Here is an 18,659-nt window from a genome sequence, read left to right as displayed (position 1 = left end):
CGGTCCTTCAGGCCCTAAAAACACAGGTTTGAATGGAGACCCTTGATCTCCAGGATGCCTTTTTTCATATCAGAGTCCTCCCCGTTTACAGTCGTCATCAACACTTTACAGTGGGGTCAAAGAATCTTCAATTTGCAGTGCTGCATTTTGGCCTTATGACCAAATCAGAGATTTTCACAAAGGTGGTTGTAGTGGTGGCACCGTCCCTCATCAGATTGGAAGCACATATATTATTATAATTCAATGAATAGCAAGTTAAAGTGGGCTTTCCCAAGATGGTTTCAGATAACTTGTCATATATCCTAGCCGTGCTTCATCATCTGGGACTTTTCATCAAGTGGCAGATGTAACACTTAGCACCTCAGTCTGAATCAAGTGTCTTGGCGTGATCCTGGATATGACTGGCATGACAGCTTTCATGATATTCCTCAGAGAATCCTGGAAACTCAAGATATGATCACAATAGTTCAGATTCTAGTCCCACTCCAGTTCTGAAAGTCATCTGCCTTTTGAGCTCGAAAGCCTCATGTATCCTCCTGGTACTCAATACACAGTGGAGAATGACATCTCTCCATTGGTGTCTCAGAAAGCAACAGTCCCAGAATCCAGGAACTCTATTTCTTTGAGTGGAGAGCTTCAGACCTTGAGTGGTAGATGTGACCCTCAAATCTCAGTTTCTTTTCTTTATGCCTTCCGAAAATGCAGGCCGAGACAAGTCTTCACTTTGGAATCGGACTGTTACCTGGCAAGATAACATCGCAAAGCAATTTTGTCCTGGCACAGAAATGATTGCACATCAACATGCTGGAACTGAAGGCGGCCTGCCTAGCCATGATTGCACTTCTACCCTCAGTCTTATGCAGTGTAGTGCCAGTACTCTCAGACAACGCTCAGTTCCTCACTATGTCAACAGGGAAAGAGGAGTTGGGCCAGTATCCTGTGCTGGGAGGCTGTTTGTTTGTGGCTGTGGTCTCTATTGTTGTGAGGATTTCTTGTGGCTAACCACCTGGTGGCATGATAGACGCAATGCTGGATAACCTGAGTTCACGTTTCCTTAAAGTCCATGAATGGGAATTCCAACTAGATGTGGGATTGGGACTTCCTCTCTTAGCTGTGACATCCTTGCATCAACCTCTTTGCTTCAGTCCTAAACAGGAAGTGTCCCTTTTATTTTCTGGCTCTCGCGGGACCTTCTTTATGCGTTTCCTCAAATCCTGCTCATTTTGGCAGTGTTGCAGAAACTGTCTGAGAATGGCAAGGAGCTAATTATCATTGCACTGAAGTGGGTAAAAAGGATTTGGTATGTCAATTTGTTGAAACTCAGGATTTGGCAACCTGATTCTCTCCTTCACAGAAAATATCTGCTTTTGCATCAGTCTGGGGTTGAGTTTGCCTCTCCAGCCCTCAGCCATCTGGTTTTCATTACACACTTCTCTCAATCACACGTGGTGTGCATGGAGTAGTGCCAACTAGAATTTTTTCAGTCTCTCATTGGAATGGCTGATGCCATTCTGGCTGACCTGAACCCTGCCACAAAGCCAGTTTGCCTCTTGGTGCCTGGATGAAGATGTAGTACCTTTCGGGGTGCATCTGTTAGATGTTTTATGCTTGGTGCTCTCCCTCGCTCAGTATGGTTTGGCAGCCTCCATAATAAAAGGGTACTTTACTGTGATATCTGAAACCATCCTTGTTGAGGTCACCCCTGGTGTCCAAAGTGCTGAAATCTTTACTGCTCCTGTCCAACCCATGCCTTTCCTTGTTACAAAATTCCAGTATTTAAATTAGGTTCTGCCCTTCTTTACAGCATGTCTATTTGAACTGATGCATGGATTTTCCATTCACCTTTTGGAACAAATGCACAGCTGCGTTTCTGGTGGTGATTACTTCGGTCTGTAGAGTTGTGGAGGGGAGGCAGGGGTTCAAGGCTCTGTTCGTTACTGTTTATTATGTTTTATCAGAACAAATTGGTCTAGTCCACTTGCCAAAGGTGTGGCCTAGATTATATATGGGCCAGTCTCATTTCTGCATTTTACCCCTTCTTCGGTTTGCACAGGCTGGACCCTTAGAGGTTGTTCATTGTTAAAATTAATGGAGAAGTGCCGATCAAATGGATGATCAGCTTTCTTTTGTTTTCTTTCTGGGCCAAAGAAGGCTAACACAGTTACTCAGGGAATTATTATCTTGCTACATTCCTCTCAGTAATAAGACCTGTTACATCTTTGCAAAGAAGGATCCACCGGCTAGCATTCATATGCACTGCATGAGAAGCATTGCAGCTTCTGCTGGTCCGAGCAAGGGCATTCCCCTGGCAGATACTTTATGGGCAGCCAAACTGGTCTATGTTGCACACTACTCCCTAGCAACTCAAGTGAGGAGTGAAGATTACGTTGCTAGAGCTACTCTATATGATTTTTCTTAGTTCAGTAATTCCACCTACCAGTGCAAACTGTTTGGGGGACTCACCTTAAATTAAGGAATCTGTAAGGAAGAAGTATTCATTTTAAGAATAAGTTACTTACCTTTGGTGGCATTCTTTCTGGTGGATGCTACATCTTCAAACAGGTTATTCACTGTCCTGCCTCCTCCTGTTCTGAGGTAGTGTCAGTTCTAATAAGTTACCAAGGTCTCAGATTTTTTTATGTTGTAAAAATAAGTCTGCTGACTTTAGGCTTATTTTGTTTCTCTCTTCAAGTGTCTTCTGGGCAAAACTAAAGTGAAGGAAATTAGAAACGAAGCCCGCTCAAAAAGGACAATCGGCAGTGCCCTAAGGCCATTTAATAAAGGATGTGGTTCACTGGGTCGGTTACATTTGCCTATACAGTAGGGTATCACAAGTACTACAGAGACAGAATCCTCAACCTCCCAAAGAAAGGGTTGTGCAAAACATTTAAGGCTTAAGTAGTTAATACACACTCTGCCTTCCAGCAGTACAAAAATATTGGGCACCCGCTTCGAAGTGAATATTCAGTGATTTAAAAGGAATTTGGTTATTGCTGTCCGAATACCACTTACTTTAAAGAGCCAGTAAAACGAGAGAAAATTAGTCCCTAAGCTTTTACACTTTTTCTCAAACTTACTGTGCACAAGATGATTAATTTCTGTCTAGCAGTGCTACTAATCAGCGATGTTACTGCACTGAAAGGGTGAACTCAAATATAAACATAAGAAGGTGAGGATATGCTTCATTTAGTCTATGAGAGCCGAATCACCAAGGAAATACAAAAGGCTCAATGATTACACAGCAGTATAAGCTTCCTCACAGACCATCTTAGTGATGTAACCCAATCATGTACATGATGAAGAGCAGTGGATGTCATTCCATGCTGAAATACCTCAACAATGGTGCCCAGATTCTATATGTATGTTGGCTATGTAGGAGACAAGGCTCTCGAATGCAGGATGATCACACTTTTTGCATGACAATTACCTTGAGATGGGTCGCCCGTTTGAAAACCTTACTGCAGATATGACACACGTGGATTCTGTCTTTGCCGTGGACCTCTTTGCCATGCTCTGTTAACAAGGCAGCAGAAGTGAAGTAACGATTGCATTCAAAACAGTGGTGTACTTGGATACCCTGATCAGCCTGCGAGACCTTTGCAAGATCGGAAATCTCTGATACCTGTAACAGAAAAAAGCATTTTTTTTAACAACGGAGATGAACTACATTACAGCAAAATACAATTCCAAATTGGCCTCTGCTATGAACTTCCGCATGTCAGTGTTCACATAAATAGATAAGAACAGCTGCGAATAGTATTCTAAATAAATATTATACATTTAAATAAATACAGCCAAGAACACGATTACACACAGTACAGTTTAAAACACGATTTCTGTAAAAACACCAGGGTCACTTAAACTAAAGGACTCAGTGGCTGGAGAGCTTCGTGCAAAATTACTGATTTACAGCAGCTGTTAAATGATTTATGATCCATCCTCTGTTGCACCATTTGCAGATTTCAATTAAAAGTCAGTTTGTAGCTCTAGTAGTTTAACACAATACTTTTTTTAAAAAAAAGTGCCACATGTGGGATCGTGCTGTAACAGACTCAATGAAAAGCTTAATTGGCCACCTTTTAATTGCTGTATTCAAGAATTATACATGTACTAATCAGGTGAAACTTTTGCACAGCCAGTAGAAAATGTTCATCAACTTCAGTAGCAATCTTTCTGTGAATACTCCATCGGCCTGCAGAGATCTCGCCTTTTGAATATCTTCAGCGACCAGACCGAATCCAGAGAGTTCGCAATAGCTCTCCTGTGCCAGTCGGTTGTGATAGGCTCCATCTTGGTATCAGGTAGCGTTTGTGCATGAAGCTGATGGAGTCACTTAGCACCAGCCCTGATGTGAGTTTCTCATACATTCTTCTCAGATCCCTTAGAAGCAGAGACAAGGCCAGCAATAATTCAACAGTGGCCATGTACTGCAACAATGTAACCTTAATGAACAAGTTACTTACCTTCGATAACGAATGATCTGGTAGAGACTGTAGGAGGCTGGCCTGGCTTGTAGTGGGTACCAAGGGGAACTTACACTCTGTACCAGGTCCAGTTATCCCTTATTAGTGAAGAAGAGGTGTTTCTAGCAGCTTAGGCTGATAGAAGGTAGCTATAGCAGAGCAGCTTAGGCTGAACTAGGAGACATGCAAAGCTCCTACTACACCACTGGTGTCATATGCACAATATCATAAGAAAACACAATACACAGATATACTAAAAATAAAGGCACTTTATTTTTATGACAATATGCCTAAAGTATCTCAGTGAGTACCCTCAGTATGAGGATGCCCAATATACACAAAATATATGTACACAATACCAAAAATATGCAGTAATAGCAAAAGGAAGTAATGCAAGCAATCTAAAGTTACAGTAGATTGCAATAGGAGCACATAGGTATAGGGGCAACACAAACCATATACTCCAAAAGTGGAATGCGAACCACGAATGGACCCCAAACCTATGTGAGCTTGTAGAGGGTCGCTGGGACTGTAAGAAAACAGTGAGGGTTAGAAAAATAGCCCACCCCAAGACCCTGCAAAGTAGGTGTAAAGTGCACCTATATTCCCCAGAGAGCACAGAAGTCGTGATAGGGGAATTCTGCAAGGAAGACCAACACCAGCAATGCAACCAAAGTGGATTTCCGGACAAGAGTACCTGTGGAACAAGGGGACCAAGTCCAAGAGTCGCGACAAAGTCGAGATTGGGCAGATGCCCAGGAAATGACAGCTGAGGGTGCAAAGAAGCTGCCACCGGATGGTAGAAGCTGTGGATTCTGCAAGAACGAAGAGGGCTAGAAACTTCCCCTTTGGAGGATGGATGTCCCACATCGTGAAGAAGCTTGCAGAGGTGTTCCCACGCAGAAAGACCGCAAACAAGCCTTGCTAGCTGCAAGGGTCGCGGTTAGGGTTTTTGGATGCTGCTGTGGCCCAGGAGGGACCAGGATGTCGCCACTTGGATGAGGAGAAAGAGGGGGCGCCCAGCAAGTCAGGGAGCCCTCACAGAAGCAGGCAGCACCCGCAGAAGTACCGGAACAGGCACTTGGAAGAGGAGTGAACCGGAGCTTACCCGAAGACACAAAAGGGAGTCCCACGACGCCAGAGGACAACTCAGGAAGTTGTGCACTGCAGGTTAGAGTGTCGGGACCCAGGCTTGGCTGTGCACGAAGGAAACCCTGGAAGAGTGCACAGGAGCCGGAGCAGCTGCAAATCACACGGTACCCAGCAATGCAGTCTAGCGTGTGGAGGAAAGGATTTACCTCCACCAAACTTGGACTGAAGAGTCACTGGACTGTGGGATTCACTTGGACAGAGTTGCTGAGTTCCAGGGACCACGCTCGTTGTGCTGAGAGGGGACCCAGAGGACCGGTGATGCAGTCTTTTGTTGCCTGCGGTTGCAGGGGGAAGATTCCGTCGACCCACAGGAGATTTCTTCAGAGCTCCTGGTGCAAGAAGGATGCAGGCTACCCCCAGAGCATGATCCACCAGGAAACAGGCGAGAAAGCGGCAGGATCAGCGATACAAGGTTGCAGTAGTCATCTTTGCTACTTTGGTGCAGTTTTGCAGGCGTCCTGAGCAGTCAGCGGTCGATCCTTTGGCAGAAGGTGAAGAGAGAAATGCAGAGGAACTCTGATGAGCTCTTGCATTCGTTATCTAAAGAATTCCCCAAAGCAGAGACCCTAAATAGCCAGAAAAGGAGGTTTGGCTACCTAGGAAGGAGGATAGGCTAGCAACACAGGTAAGAGCCTATCAGAAGGAGTCTCTGACGTCACCTGCTGGCACTGTCCACTCAGAGCAGTCCAGTGTGCCAGCAGCACCTCTGTTTCCAAGATGGCAGAGGTCTGGAGCACACTGGAGGAGATCTGGGCACCTCCCCTGGGAGGTGCAGGTCAGGGGAGTGGTCACTCCCCTTTCCTTTGTCCAGTTTCACACCAGAGCAGGGCTGGGGGATCCCTGAACCGGTGTAGACTGGCTTATGCAGAAAGCATTTCCAGAGGCTGGCGGAGGCTACTCCTCCCCAGCCCTGACACCTTTTTCCAAAGGGAGAGGGTGTAACACCCTCTCTCTGAGGAAGTCCTTTGTTCTGCCTTCCTGGGCCAAGCCTGGCTGGACCCCAGGAGGGCAGAAACCTGTCTGAGGGGTTGGCAGCAGCAGCAGCTGCAGTGAAACCCCGGGAAAGGTAGTTTGGCAGTACCCGGGTCTGTGCTAGAGACTCGGGGGATCATGGAATTGTCTCCCCAATGCCAGAATGGCATTGGGGAGACAATTCCATGATCTCAGACATGTTACATGGCCATGTTCGGAGTTACCATTGTGACGCTATACATAGGTAGTGACCTATGCATAGTGCACGCGTGTAATGGTGTCCCCGCACTCACAAAGTCTGGGGAATTTGCCCTGAATGATGTGGGGGCACCTTGGCTAGTGCCAGGGTGCCCACACACTAAGTAACTTTGCACCCAACCTTCACCAGGTGAAGGTTAGACATATAGGTGACTTATCAGTTACTTAAGTGCAGTGGTAAATGGCTGTGAAATAACATGGACGTTATTTCACTCAGGCTGCAGTGGCAGGCCTGTGTAAGAATTGTCAGAGCTCCCTATGGGTGGCAAAAGAAATGCTGCAGCCCATAGGGATCTCCTGGAACCCCAATACCCTGGGTACCTCAGTACCATATACTAGGGAATTATAAGGGTGTTCCAGTATGCCAATGTGAATTGGTGAAATTGGTCACTAGCCTGTTAGTGACAATTTGGAAAGCAGAGAGAGCATAGCCACTGAGGTTCTGGTTAGCAGAGCCTCCGTGAGACAGTTAGTCATCACACAGGGAACACATACAGGGCACACTTATGAGCACTGGGGCCCTGGCTAGCAGGGTCCCAGTGACACATACACTAAAACAACATATATACAGTGAAATATGGGGGTAACATGCCAGGCAAGATGGTACTTTCCTACAGAGACATATTCTACTTGCATAGTCCCTACCTTAGAATTACCCCCAGGCATCTGACTGGATTGGTAGATTTTTCTTAAAGCAGTACCGGTGGATGCCATCAGGTGGTGTTGGTCGTCTCGGCGTCCGTCGTTGCCGTCGTGGTCACCATAATGACATCACGGTTGTATATAGGCACCACCCCGGCACACTGACGTCAGTTTCTTTTCACAACTTTCTTTGCCAGAAGAGCAGAGCCATGAAGAACACTGAGATTGGTGCACCAGAACTAGGGCCCTTGAAATCAGTTTCCAGAGCGGGGAGTACGGGTGGGTCAGTGAGGAATTTGCAACTAGAATATGTCTCTACCAGACAATTCATTACCAAAGGTAAGGAACTTGTTCATCTGATAGAGACTCCTAGTTGCAGATTCCTTACCTTAGAATAGATACCCAAGCAATACCATCCCCAGAGGTGGGACTGCAAACCAAGATCATACTAGGATGTCCTGCAGGACTGAACAGCCAAAATAGCCATCTCTGCGGACCTGACAGTCCGGGCAGTAGTGTTTGGTGAAAGTATGCAGGGATGCCCACGTTGCTGTCTGGCAGATGTCTGGGACTAGAACTCCCCATGTTAATGCAGTGGTTGCAACTGTTGCTCTGGTGGAGAGAGCCTGCAAACCCTCCGGGGGTTGCTTCTTAGCCAAACCATAGCACATTTAGATGCAGAAAACAACCCATCTGGAGATAGTTCTCTTCTGCACCGCCCGTCCTTTCGTCACACCCACATAACCCACAAAGAGTTGATGAACCACCCAGAAGTCTTTGGTACTATTGAGGTAGAACACCAACACTCTTTTTATATGCAGAAGGTGGAGTCTCTTCTCCTCACGAGAAGGATGTAGGGGTGCTTACAAAGCAGACAAAGTGATGGATTGGCCTACATGAAAGGGCTTGACCACTTTGGGGAGGAAAGAGGCTCTAGTACGGAGCATCACTTTGTCAGAATGGACAGAAAAGAAGGGGGGGCCTCGAAGAAAGAGCTTGTAGTACACTCACTCTCCGTGCTGAGGTGAATGCCACAAGGAAGGCAGTTTTAAGGTTAAGAGCCAAAGAGGACAATTATGAAGAGGCTCAAAAGGAGAACACACGAGGAAGGTAAGGACTGCGTTCAAATCCCACTGGAACATTATGAACGTGGTAGGTGGAAACATATGGGGAAGACTTTTGAGGAATCTCACAACAATGGGAGATCTAAACCAAAAGGGTTGATCAGGAAGTCTGAGGAAGGCAGAGATTGCTGACAAAAACCCTTAAGGGTGTGCAAAGCTGAGCTCTGCTGGGCAATAGAGAGAATGAACAAGAGAACCTCAGACAGCGGTGAAGAAAGGGAATCAACAGTTTTGTTCACACACCATGTCACAAATTTATGCCAACAACAGGCGTATACCGTTTTGGTGGAGGGATGCCTGGCTGCCAAGATAACATCACGGACTTCGGGCGGAAAGTTGAAAGCTGGCAACTGCCGCTGCTCAATGTCCATGCGAGAAGATGGACAGGTTCAAGTAGAGCCCCTGCTGCTGCGACAGAAGATCTTCCTGGAGAGGCAGTGTGACTGAAGGACCGATGGCCATGCCCAGAAGCTCGGGATACCATACTCTCCATCCCCAGTCCAGAACCACAAGTTGATCTTAATCTTCTTGAGAACTCTGGGCAGAAGTGGTATTGGCGGAAAGGTGAACAGGAGGCCTGAGTTACACTTGAGACGAAAAGCGTCACTGAGTGAATGCCATCTTGAAATCTCCTACATGCAAACAGCTGACACTGCGCGTTCTCTGCAGAGGCAAAGAGATCTAACCAAGACTCTCTCCACTGCTAAAAGACACCTTGCGCCTCCTCGGGATGGAGACGCCATTCATGATAGACCATGCACTGACGGCTTAGTTTGTATGCTCTGGCGTTCGGAGAGCCTGCCAAATATTGAACCACCAGGGATCTGCATCACTTTCTCTTGGAGAGAAGGAAGGAATGTTTGAATGCAAACCTGATCGCCCTGAACTCCCGAAGGTTGATGTGGAGCCCGGACTCCACCAGAGACCAGATGCCTCTGATCTTCATCTCTCCCATATTGGTGCCCTATCCCAGAAGTGACACCGCTGTCTGATCTGGTTAGGGAAGAGAGCGGGATCTGCTTAGGACCCAATCTCGGTTTGTGATCCACCATTGTAGATCTTGTGCAGTTCCCTCTGAGTTATCCTGCAGGAGCATATGAGGCCCAGCAATCTCAGAGCCATTCTCACCGAAACCCAGGATAGAGGCTGCAACATGGGTGTTTTAGCCTGAATATCCTGGACTCACCGCTCGGGAGGATAGGGCTGAAACTGCACTGTCCCCAGAACAGCTCAGATGAAAGGGAGTATCTGAGAGGGAGTCAGGTGTGACTTCTGCACGTTTATAGTGAACCCCAGAGAATACAAAAGGTCTGCCGTAGTCTGGAGGTGGAAGACAGCCTTGGGCAAGCCCGCCTTCAACAGCTAGTCATCGAGGTAGGGGAAGACTGAAACCCCGAGCCAGCGCAGATGAGCTGCGACCACCGCCATCACTTTCGTGAACACCCGAGGGGTGCTGGTAAGGCCGAAGGGGAGCACAGTGAACGGAAAGTGCTTGTGACCTACCACAAACGGCAAGTAATGTCTGTGGGCAGGCAAGACAGGAAAATGAAAATAGGAGTCCTGTAAGTCCAATGCTACCACCCAGTATCCAGGGTAGAAAGGACCTAAGCCAGAGTGAGCATTTTCAACTTCTCCTTCCTGACAAAGAGATTGAGGACCCGGAGGTATAAGATAGGACGAAGACCCTTGTCCTTTTTGGGCACCAGAAAGTAGTGAGAATAACAACCATGAATAACTTCTGGCACAGGGACCCTCTCTATGGCTCCCTTGCCCAGGAAAGACATAACTCCCTCACAAAGAAGTGGCAAGTGATCCCTCATCATCCGACTATAGGATAGTGACATGGCAGGAGGGGTAGTCTTGATGGGGAGGGAGTAGCCCCTTCGTACGATTTGCAAAACCCACCTGTCAGTCGTGACAGATTCTCAGTGGGGTAGGTCACATGGCCAACTGGTCTGCGGTGGAGCTACAGACTAGGAAGGTTTGGAAGCTGAGGTGGGGGGTTGGACTGAGCCAACTGCTGGCTCCATGAACAGTGGATCTCGCCTCCTCAGCCGCGCAGAGGCTGGGTAGCATGTGCAGCACGGTCGTTGGAGGGATATGGACGCAGTTGGGAGCCCTTTCATTAGCCACGAAAGGGGCGAAAAGTGGAGTGAGAGGGGCGAGTAGCAGCTAGGAGACCAGTGGACCGAGCCAAAGCCCGGGACTCCTTAAAGTGCTTGAGTGCTGAGTCAGCTTTGTCTCCAAAGAGACCAGTGACATCGAAGGGCATGTTCATAAGCGATTACCGGACATCTCTTGAAAAGCCAGGCGCCCGCAACCAAGTGTGGCACCAAAGGGCCACTATTGATACAACCGATCTACCCAGTAAGTCAGTGGCGACCAGTCCACATAGAATCCGAACATTGGCTGTCTCTCTCCAGTTAGCAACAGCTTAGGAGAGAATAGCCCGGGCCTCCTCTGGAACCTGTGGCAGCACTAGTGCGACTGTATCCCACAAAGTATGGGTGTAGCAGCCCAAAAGGCATGCAGTGTTCACGGACCGCAAAGCCAGACTGGAGGAGATCATTTTCTTCCCAAGTTGGTCCAGTCTTTTTGATTCCCTGTCTGGGGGTGTGGAAGGGAGTGCACCAGATGAGGAAGAAACCTGAATGACTAAGCTCTCAGGCGTAGGGTGTTGGGTCAGTAATTTAGGGTTGTTGGGTGCAGGCCAATGGAGGCGAGTGATTGTCCTGTTGATAGGAGCCGCTGGGCTGGGTTTAGACATCAGTGAGGGCCTCATTGAAGGGCAGTAGGGGTTCAGGCCAATAGGGGAAGCCCGGGCTGAAGCACCTCAGTCAGGTGGTTAGTGCTGACAGCCGCTGAAGATATTTTGAGGCCCAGGACCTTGGCCACTCTTCGCACCACCATCGAGTAGGAGGCTCCCTCCTCCATAGCCATAGCTAGGGGAGAAAGTATGCCAGAGTCAGAGGAAGTGTCCCACCCATTGGCTTCACCCAATTCCTGAGCCCAGTCCACACAAGGTTCTTCATGCTGGTATTCTAGGGGGTCCAGTAACCCTTCCACATTCTCACCGTACTCATACCCAAAAAGGTAAGGATCCAACCTGGGGTGTGATGTTCCCAACGAAGTCTGAATCGGCGTCGGGTGACTTCGTTCCTGCTCCGGGTCAGAATTGGGAATGAGTATGGGATAGACGTTGATTGTGGGCCCAACCGATGTCGGAAGCGTCTACTTGTGCCGGAGCATATCGCAATGGCACAACCGGCGTCGACTCAGATCCAGAAATGGATCCTGGGGTACCTTCAGGAACAGGTGCTTAAGCCACCGGTGTGGTACCCGAGAAGGCCCCTGCTGACCCTACTGGGCCCAAGGGTGTCACAGGAGGGTCGGTCTGATGAAATATGAGGCGGAAGTCCTCATAAAACTCCCTGAGTTGGGTAGCAACAGGTCCAACTCCCGGAAACTCAAGGAGGTGCAGAGCCGACACAGAAGCAGGCTCTGAGGATGGAGGCCTAGAAGAATGACGTTCCTCCGCGTTGCATCGGCCGAGCGACAGGGATTCCAAGAATGCTTGCTGTTTATCGACGACTTCTTCTTCTGACCAGAATATCCTGAGGACTTGGAGTGGGGCAAAAACAAGTGGTGATTGCTCTGTGGACGGTCTCGTGACCTTCCTCTCAGGGAAGACTGGGAGCAACGCAGAGAGAATCACCTGTTTCTGGCATGGTTACCACCACTTTTTTTCCTGATCCCAGTGTGCTCTGACTGTTTTCATTGGGATCGTGCTAATCAGGACCCAAGTGATTGTGCTCTCTCCTCTAAATTTGGTTTGGTGCCCAGAGCACCTCTAGACAGCTCTTGGTTCTGCCATCTTGGACCCAAGATGGGCAAAGGCCTCTGGGAGCATCTGACTGGGCAGGCCATGTAGCTGACGTCAGTGACCCCTCCTGATAGGTGGTCACCCCAGAGAGTGACCAAATGCCCTTTTTGGGCTATTTAGGGACTCCCTTGAGGTCGTGCACTCAGATTTGTAGTGCAAGACTTCACTATGACCTCTCTGCAAAGATATCTTCTGCTCCTGACCTCCGGAACTGCTGACGGGCTGCACAGGAACCAAACAATACTGCACCGCTGGAGACAACCTGTCCTTGCAACATTGTTTCCGCAGCTCCTGTCAGCACTCTGAAAATCTACATGGCTGTGCATCCTCTGGGGTCGGCAAGACTTCATCTGCACCAAGAAGCAAGAAGAAATCTCCTTGAGTGAAGGAGTCACTCCCCTGCATCCGCAGGCACCGAAGACAACAAAGTCAGGCCGGTGGGATCTTATGCCCTCCAGATCTGTGAAGATTCTCCAACACAGGTGGTGGTTCTGAGGGATCCCCTGGGTCCTCTCTGCCTTTTGTCCAACATGGGAGACAGTCAGCCCTTGTCTCGGGAACTGGAACAGAATCCCTATGCACTGAGACTGTTGCACCGACCAACGCTTATTGAAAACCTGCTTTAAGGGATCTTCAGGTTCCAGGTAGCCCCGGCCCCCAGCACTTTACCTCTGCAAGGACAGTCTCCTCTCTGTTGCTCTAGCGACATGGGACTCTTCTTCAGGTATGCTGAATTTGGCCTCACTGCGATACTGTGCCTGCTGCTGGTGGGTTGCTCTAGGGGCTCCGTTGCTTCTGCTGGCTCTTCTGCATCCTGAGGGTCAGCTTGGACTCCTCTACAAAGGTAGCGCCCCATGTCTGATCCTACACAGCTCTGCAAAAAGTCCAACAGCTTCTTTTGCATTTGCCTGTGCTTGTTGGTAATCCTTCCTAACCTTTTGACCTCTGTGGATCCCCACTCTATCAACCCTGGAATCCAGGGACCCCCTGTAGGAAGCTGGCCTGGTGTGTGGTGAGCACCTATGGTGTTTTCACCTTTTACCAGCTGCAGGTATGTCCTATTAGTGAAGTGTAGGCAGTGTTTAGGAAACCAGGACTCCCTAGAGGTAGCTGTGGGTGAGCAGCCAAGACTTATGTAGTAGACATGCAAAGCTCATGCAATACCACTATAGTCACACAGCACTTACACACATGAAGGAACCATACAGTGTTGCAAAAGAAAAAAAAAGGTACTCTATTAGGGTAAAACAAATACTAGAATACTGAACGGGTACTCCCAAGTCCCAACTGGAGGTAAGTAAACACACTAATATATACACATTAGCAATCCATAAATAGCATAGAAAGCAATAAGCATTGGTAAAAGCAATGGCAAATAGTGAGGGCCCCAGAGGAGGGCCAACCATAAACCATATACTAAAAAGGTGGAATGTGAAAGGCAGTCCCCCACGGTATTATATGGTACTCAGGTAACTATGGTATTGGTACACCAAGGGTCACCCAGGGGCTGTAGCATATATTGTGCCACCCATGGGGGCCCATTCAAACTGTGTTTGCAGGTCTGCCATTGCAGTCTGCGTAAAATGGTGCATGCACCCTTCCACCATAGATATAAGGCTTGCTTTATAGCCTGGTCAATGCACTTATACACTGTAAGTCACCCCTCTAGTACGCTCTTCAGCCCAAGGGCAGGGTGCATGTTCCGAAGTGTGAGGGTACCCATGCATGAGCTGGGTGCCTTACAGACCCCAGGCCCCATTCCCTGGACTCTAAGTGCACGGAAGCTATCTTAAGGTATGCAGTGGACACTGATCAACACGAGTGGTCCAACTACATTATGGCTTCTCTGAACCTAGGTATGTTTTGTATCAAACATGTCGGAATCATGCAACTACACTAATCCTAGCACTTGATGCAGGATACTATATGCTCTGGGAAATCCTTAGAGGATCCCCTAGTTCTGCCTCTGCAGCCTTATGGGGTCTAGCAGCCAGCCCAGGATGCTGCTGACCCCAAACACTGTTCTGCCCTCCTGGTGGCGAGCCTGGCTTAGGCCAGACAGGCAGAACAAATGATTTTCTGAGTGGGAGAGGTGTAACCACCTCCCCCTGTGTATTAGTTGTCTAAAGGCAGGAGTGGGGTGGCCTCTGAGCGCCACCAGACCCCTGGTACCCACTTTGGTGCAAAACTACATAAATGACAGAGAAGTGGCAACCCCCATGTCAAGCTCCTCCTCTAGGGAGGTGCACAGAATTCTGCCAGGTGGCCACTTGATTCTGTCATCTTGGAAACAAGATGGGCAGAGGCATATGGGTCCATCTGATTAAGCCGCGCAGATGACGTCCCTGACCCCCTCTGATAGGTGGATCACTTCAGAGAGTGACCAATACCCATTTAGGGTTACTTAAGGGCTCCCCTGTGGGTGGATCCTCAGATTTGATAAGCAAGACTCTCCAAGGAACTCTCTGCAAAGCATCGCCTGCTTCTGGCCTCTGGAAGCGCTGCTCGCCTGCTTTGTAACCGAAACACATCTGCTTCTGGTGGGTAGTTTCCCATTTCAACACTGTTTCTCCAGATCCTGCAAGAATTCTGCAACATCCAAGGCTGTGCATCCTCCAGGGTAATAAGGACTCCGTTTGCACCTGGAAGCAAGAAGGAATCTCTCTTGGAGTGAAGGAGTCACTCCCCTGCATCCGCAGGCAACCCAAAACAATGTTAACCGGCTGGTGAGGTCTGCTGTTCCACAGACATCGAAAGGCTCTGCTTCACGGGTAGTGAGTCTGTGGCTTCCTCTGTGTCCTGCTTGTCTTCTTACCAACTTGAGAGAGTGTGGGCCTCTGCTCCTGCCACTGGACTGGAGCCCATGTGCACAGCGGCTGTTGAACTTGCCAAGGCTTGTTGACACTTCCTCCAAGAGATCTTCAGGCGCCAAGAAGCTCAGTCCGAAGATCAGCCCCAGTCCTGCAACTCCTGCGATGTGGGACTTCAGTTTGGATGTGCTGCTGGGGATTACTTGTGACTCCCTGCATCCATCGCCTGTGGGTCATGTGTGAGCCCATTACTTCTGCTTCCCTTCCTGCATGCTGAGGGTGCCAGCTCTGAGAACCCCTCAAGGGTAGAGTCTCCTGGACCTTGCTGGTCCCCAAAACTCTGCAAATACCTCTTCAGCTCCTGCTTGTATTTGCCAGTGCTTGCTGGTGACCTGGCTGGTCACTGACCCTCCTGCAACCCGGCGACCGTCGAGGGACAGCTTATAGGCGACTCCTGGGATCTTCTTAAGCTCCTGGACCATACAAGCTAGACTTCTTCCCCCACCGACTTGCAGGAACATCACCTATAGGAGGATGGGCATTGCCACCTGCACCACCTGGGCACCTCCAATGGTGCTGGACTCTGTCCCCTTCCTTTTCAAGTTCTCCTCGTCTGGAATCCGTCCCTGGGTTCCACCGGCCTGGTCCACAGGTCATGACAGCAGCTGGACAATCGGAGGCTTATACTGACTTCAAAGTCCCTTCTCCGCTCTGCATCTGGGTCTGCTGGTGTAGGTACTCCTGTCTTCTAGGTATTCCCGGGTGGAGACACTCTCCAACCTTCCTCTTGTCTGTTGGTTTCCTTGGGGTCCACTGGGAAGGGTCCTGAATCACACTAACTCCAACCACTACTCCCTGTATTAGTCCATGGGACGAACGGGTGGGTAACTATTTTGCACATGGTTGCTGTGGACACATACCGTACTTACCTCCGGTGTTTTCATCTTCACCTAGATAACTACCACACTTACCTTGGTTGGATTCAGTATTTCACATTCCACTTATTTAGTATATGGTTTTCCCCTCCCAATAGGGCTCTGTAAATTTTATGCTGTTTCTGCTGGTTATTTTGTGCATATATTGTGTGTAGATATCTCCAAAAGAAGATATACCAATGCTAGTCTAATAGTTGTGCTGTAATAAAGAATCCTTTATTTTTGCAACACTTGTGTGGTTCTTTCTTGTGATTGAGTTACTTTCTGACTACTGTATCATTGGAAGTGTTTTACATTCCTCCCAGATAAGCTTCAGCTGCTCGACTCAGCAACCCCTGGAGAGCCTTTCCTATCCGGACACTTATTCACTATCACTAAGGGTTGCCTGGACTCAGTAAAGGGTGTCACACCATAGGTGTACACTATAAACTGAGCCAGCCTCCTACATCTTTTTCATATGTCAAATACTCTGCCTATAGGTCCCTCACCTTCTGAAGAGATTCCATAGCAATGCCCTTCAATGTGGTGGGTCTGAAGGAATGGTTACATGCAAAGGTCCAGGAGCATGAAACAAGCAAAATGTACATCTCATTGCACTTAAAAAACAAAGCAAAAATACTTGGCAGATTTGTGTGAAGTGAAGCCCATATTACTTCATGGCATATTTGTGGAAAAAGCATCCCCTTTGCCAATATCAAACAAGATGCCTTTGATGCCTTTTATGTGGATGAGCCAGGCCAGTCCCCTCTACTTGTTCTTATTTGGTAAAGGCATGGCAGATTTTGATATGAGGCACATTCCACCAAGACAGGGACAGTTTCTGGACTGCTCAGCCATTCTTGTTGCCTGTGTAACAGACAAAAAGTTGGTCACTGGATTGGAAATCCTTGGTCCTGTCAGCATAGTACCTGCCGGCTCTACAAGGTTCCAACCTTTGAAGTCACTCCTTTCCTTTGGTGCGATAGGGTGGAGGGAAAAATGTGTGACATATAATGGACTGGTCCTTTAAGAAGAGAGACTATCTTTGGCAGGAAATCTGTTTTAATTGTCAGAACCAGCTGTTGTGCATAGAAATACGGGTAAGGGACTTCAGTCATACAGTAGTTCCAATTCACTAACGTGCCAAGCCATGACAGCCACCAAAAACGTTGCTTTTAATGTGAAAAGCTACAACTGGAAGCAATGTGTAGGACCTATAACTTCATCTAGAACGTTAAGACCAAATTGAGGCTCCACTGAGATATAATAAAGGTGAAGGAGAAAACAGAAACAACCCTTTCAAAAGACTCATAACGATCTGGGACTTGAACAGCAAGGCTTGGCCTAGCCAATAGGTAGAGAGGAGAGACTGTCCTTACAAGGATGAAGTGCTTGGGGCCGGGGCTACTTGGAGCCTGAAAATCCCTTGGAGCAGGAGAAAACAAAGCCTTGGTTGCAGCAAGAGTCGCGGTGCACAGGGGTACTGTCTAGCAAGGAGAGGCAAGGGCTTGCAGACTTCCAAGTTGGGCAGTGGGCAGAGAGGACCAAGGGGACCACTTCAGAATACATATACACGCAGCCGGACGTCATTGCTGTAGGTGCCTGCAGATGCAGGGGAGTGACTCCTTCACTCCAAGGGAGATTCCTTCTTGCTTCCTAGTGCAGCTGAAGTCTTGCCGACCCCATAGGATGCACATCCGGGAAAATGTTGCAGTTGCTGGAAGGAGCAGGGGAAACAATGTTGCAAAGCGAGGTCATCTCAGGAGTTGCAGTCTTGTTAGTTCCTTAAGTGTCCGGGTGTGTTTCCAGTGGCCAGAAATCGAAGTAAACGGTGCAGAGGAGTCCTGCTGGAGTCTTGCCTGTCACATCTGAGGACCCACCCAAGAGGGAGACTCTAAAAAGCCCTGGAAGGGGTACTGGTCACCTAGCCAGGTGACCATCTATCAGGAGGGGGCACTGACATCATCTGCCTGACATGGCCAGTCAGATGCTCCCAGAGGCCTCTGCCCATCATGGATTCAAGATGGCAGAATCAAGCAATCCTCTGGAGGAGCTCTTGGCGCCACCCCTGGGGTGGTGATGGACAGTGGAGTAGTCACTCCCCTTTCAATTGTCCAGTTTCACGCCAGACAGAGACTGGAGCTCCCTTAACCGGTGCAGACTGGTTTATGCAAGGAGGGCACCAAGTGTGCCCTTCAATGCATACCAGTGGCTTAGGGAGGCTACCTCTCCCAAGCCAAGTAACACCTATTTCCAAAGGGAGAGGGTGTTACCCCCTTCTCCCAAAGGAAATCCTTTGCTCTGCTTTCCTGGACATCAGGTGTTCAAGCAACAGGAGGGCAGAAATCTGTCTGGGGGTGGCAGCCGCTTGAGCTGCCAAGAATAACCGAGAAAGCAGGTAGGAGCAATGATGGGGGTCCTCTAAGAAGCCCCCAGAGTGC

General features: G+C 48.7%; 1 protein-coding gene across 3 annotated transcripts in view; it reads right to left on the bottom strand.

Moving 5' to 3' along the window:
• The window catches only part of ZNF236 (zinc finger protein 236), a 1,086,161-nt gene that overhangs the window by 71,308 nt on the left and 996,194 nt on the right, over positions 1 to 18,659 (bottom strand). For all 3 annotated transcript variants that reach the window (XM_069218833.1, XM_069218835.1, XM_069218834.1), the window contains one exon: positions 3,428 to 3,622. In XM_069218833.1, coding sequence (XP_069074934.1) covers positions 3,428 to 3,622 — 195 coding nt within the window. The remainder of the gene's footprint in view (positions 1 to 3,427; positions 3,623 to 18,659) is intronic.

This window comes from Pleurodeles waltl, chromosome 2_1 (assembly GCF_031143425.1).
Source record: "Pleurodeles waltl isolate 20211129_DDA chromosome 2_1, aPleWal1.hap1.20221129, whole genome shotgun sequence".
Taxonomy (NCBI): Eukaryota; Metazoa; Chordata; class Amphibia; order Caudata; family Salamandridae; genus Pleurodeles; species Pleurodeles waltl.
Note: the sequence above shows the minus strand (reverse complement) of the source record. Positions and strands in the feature narration are given on the sequence as shown.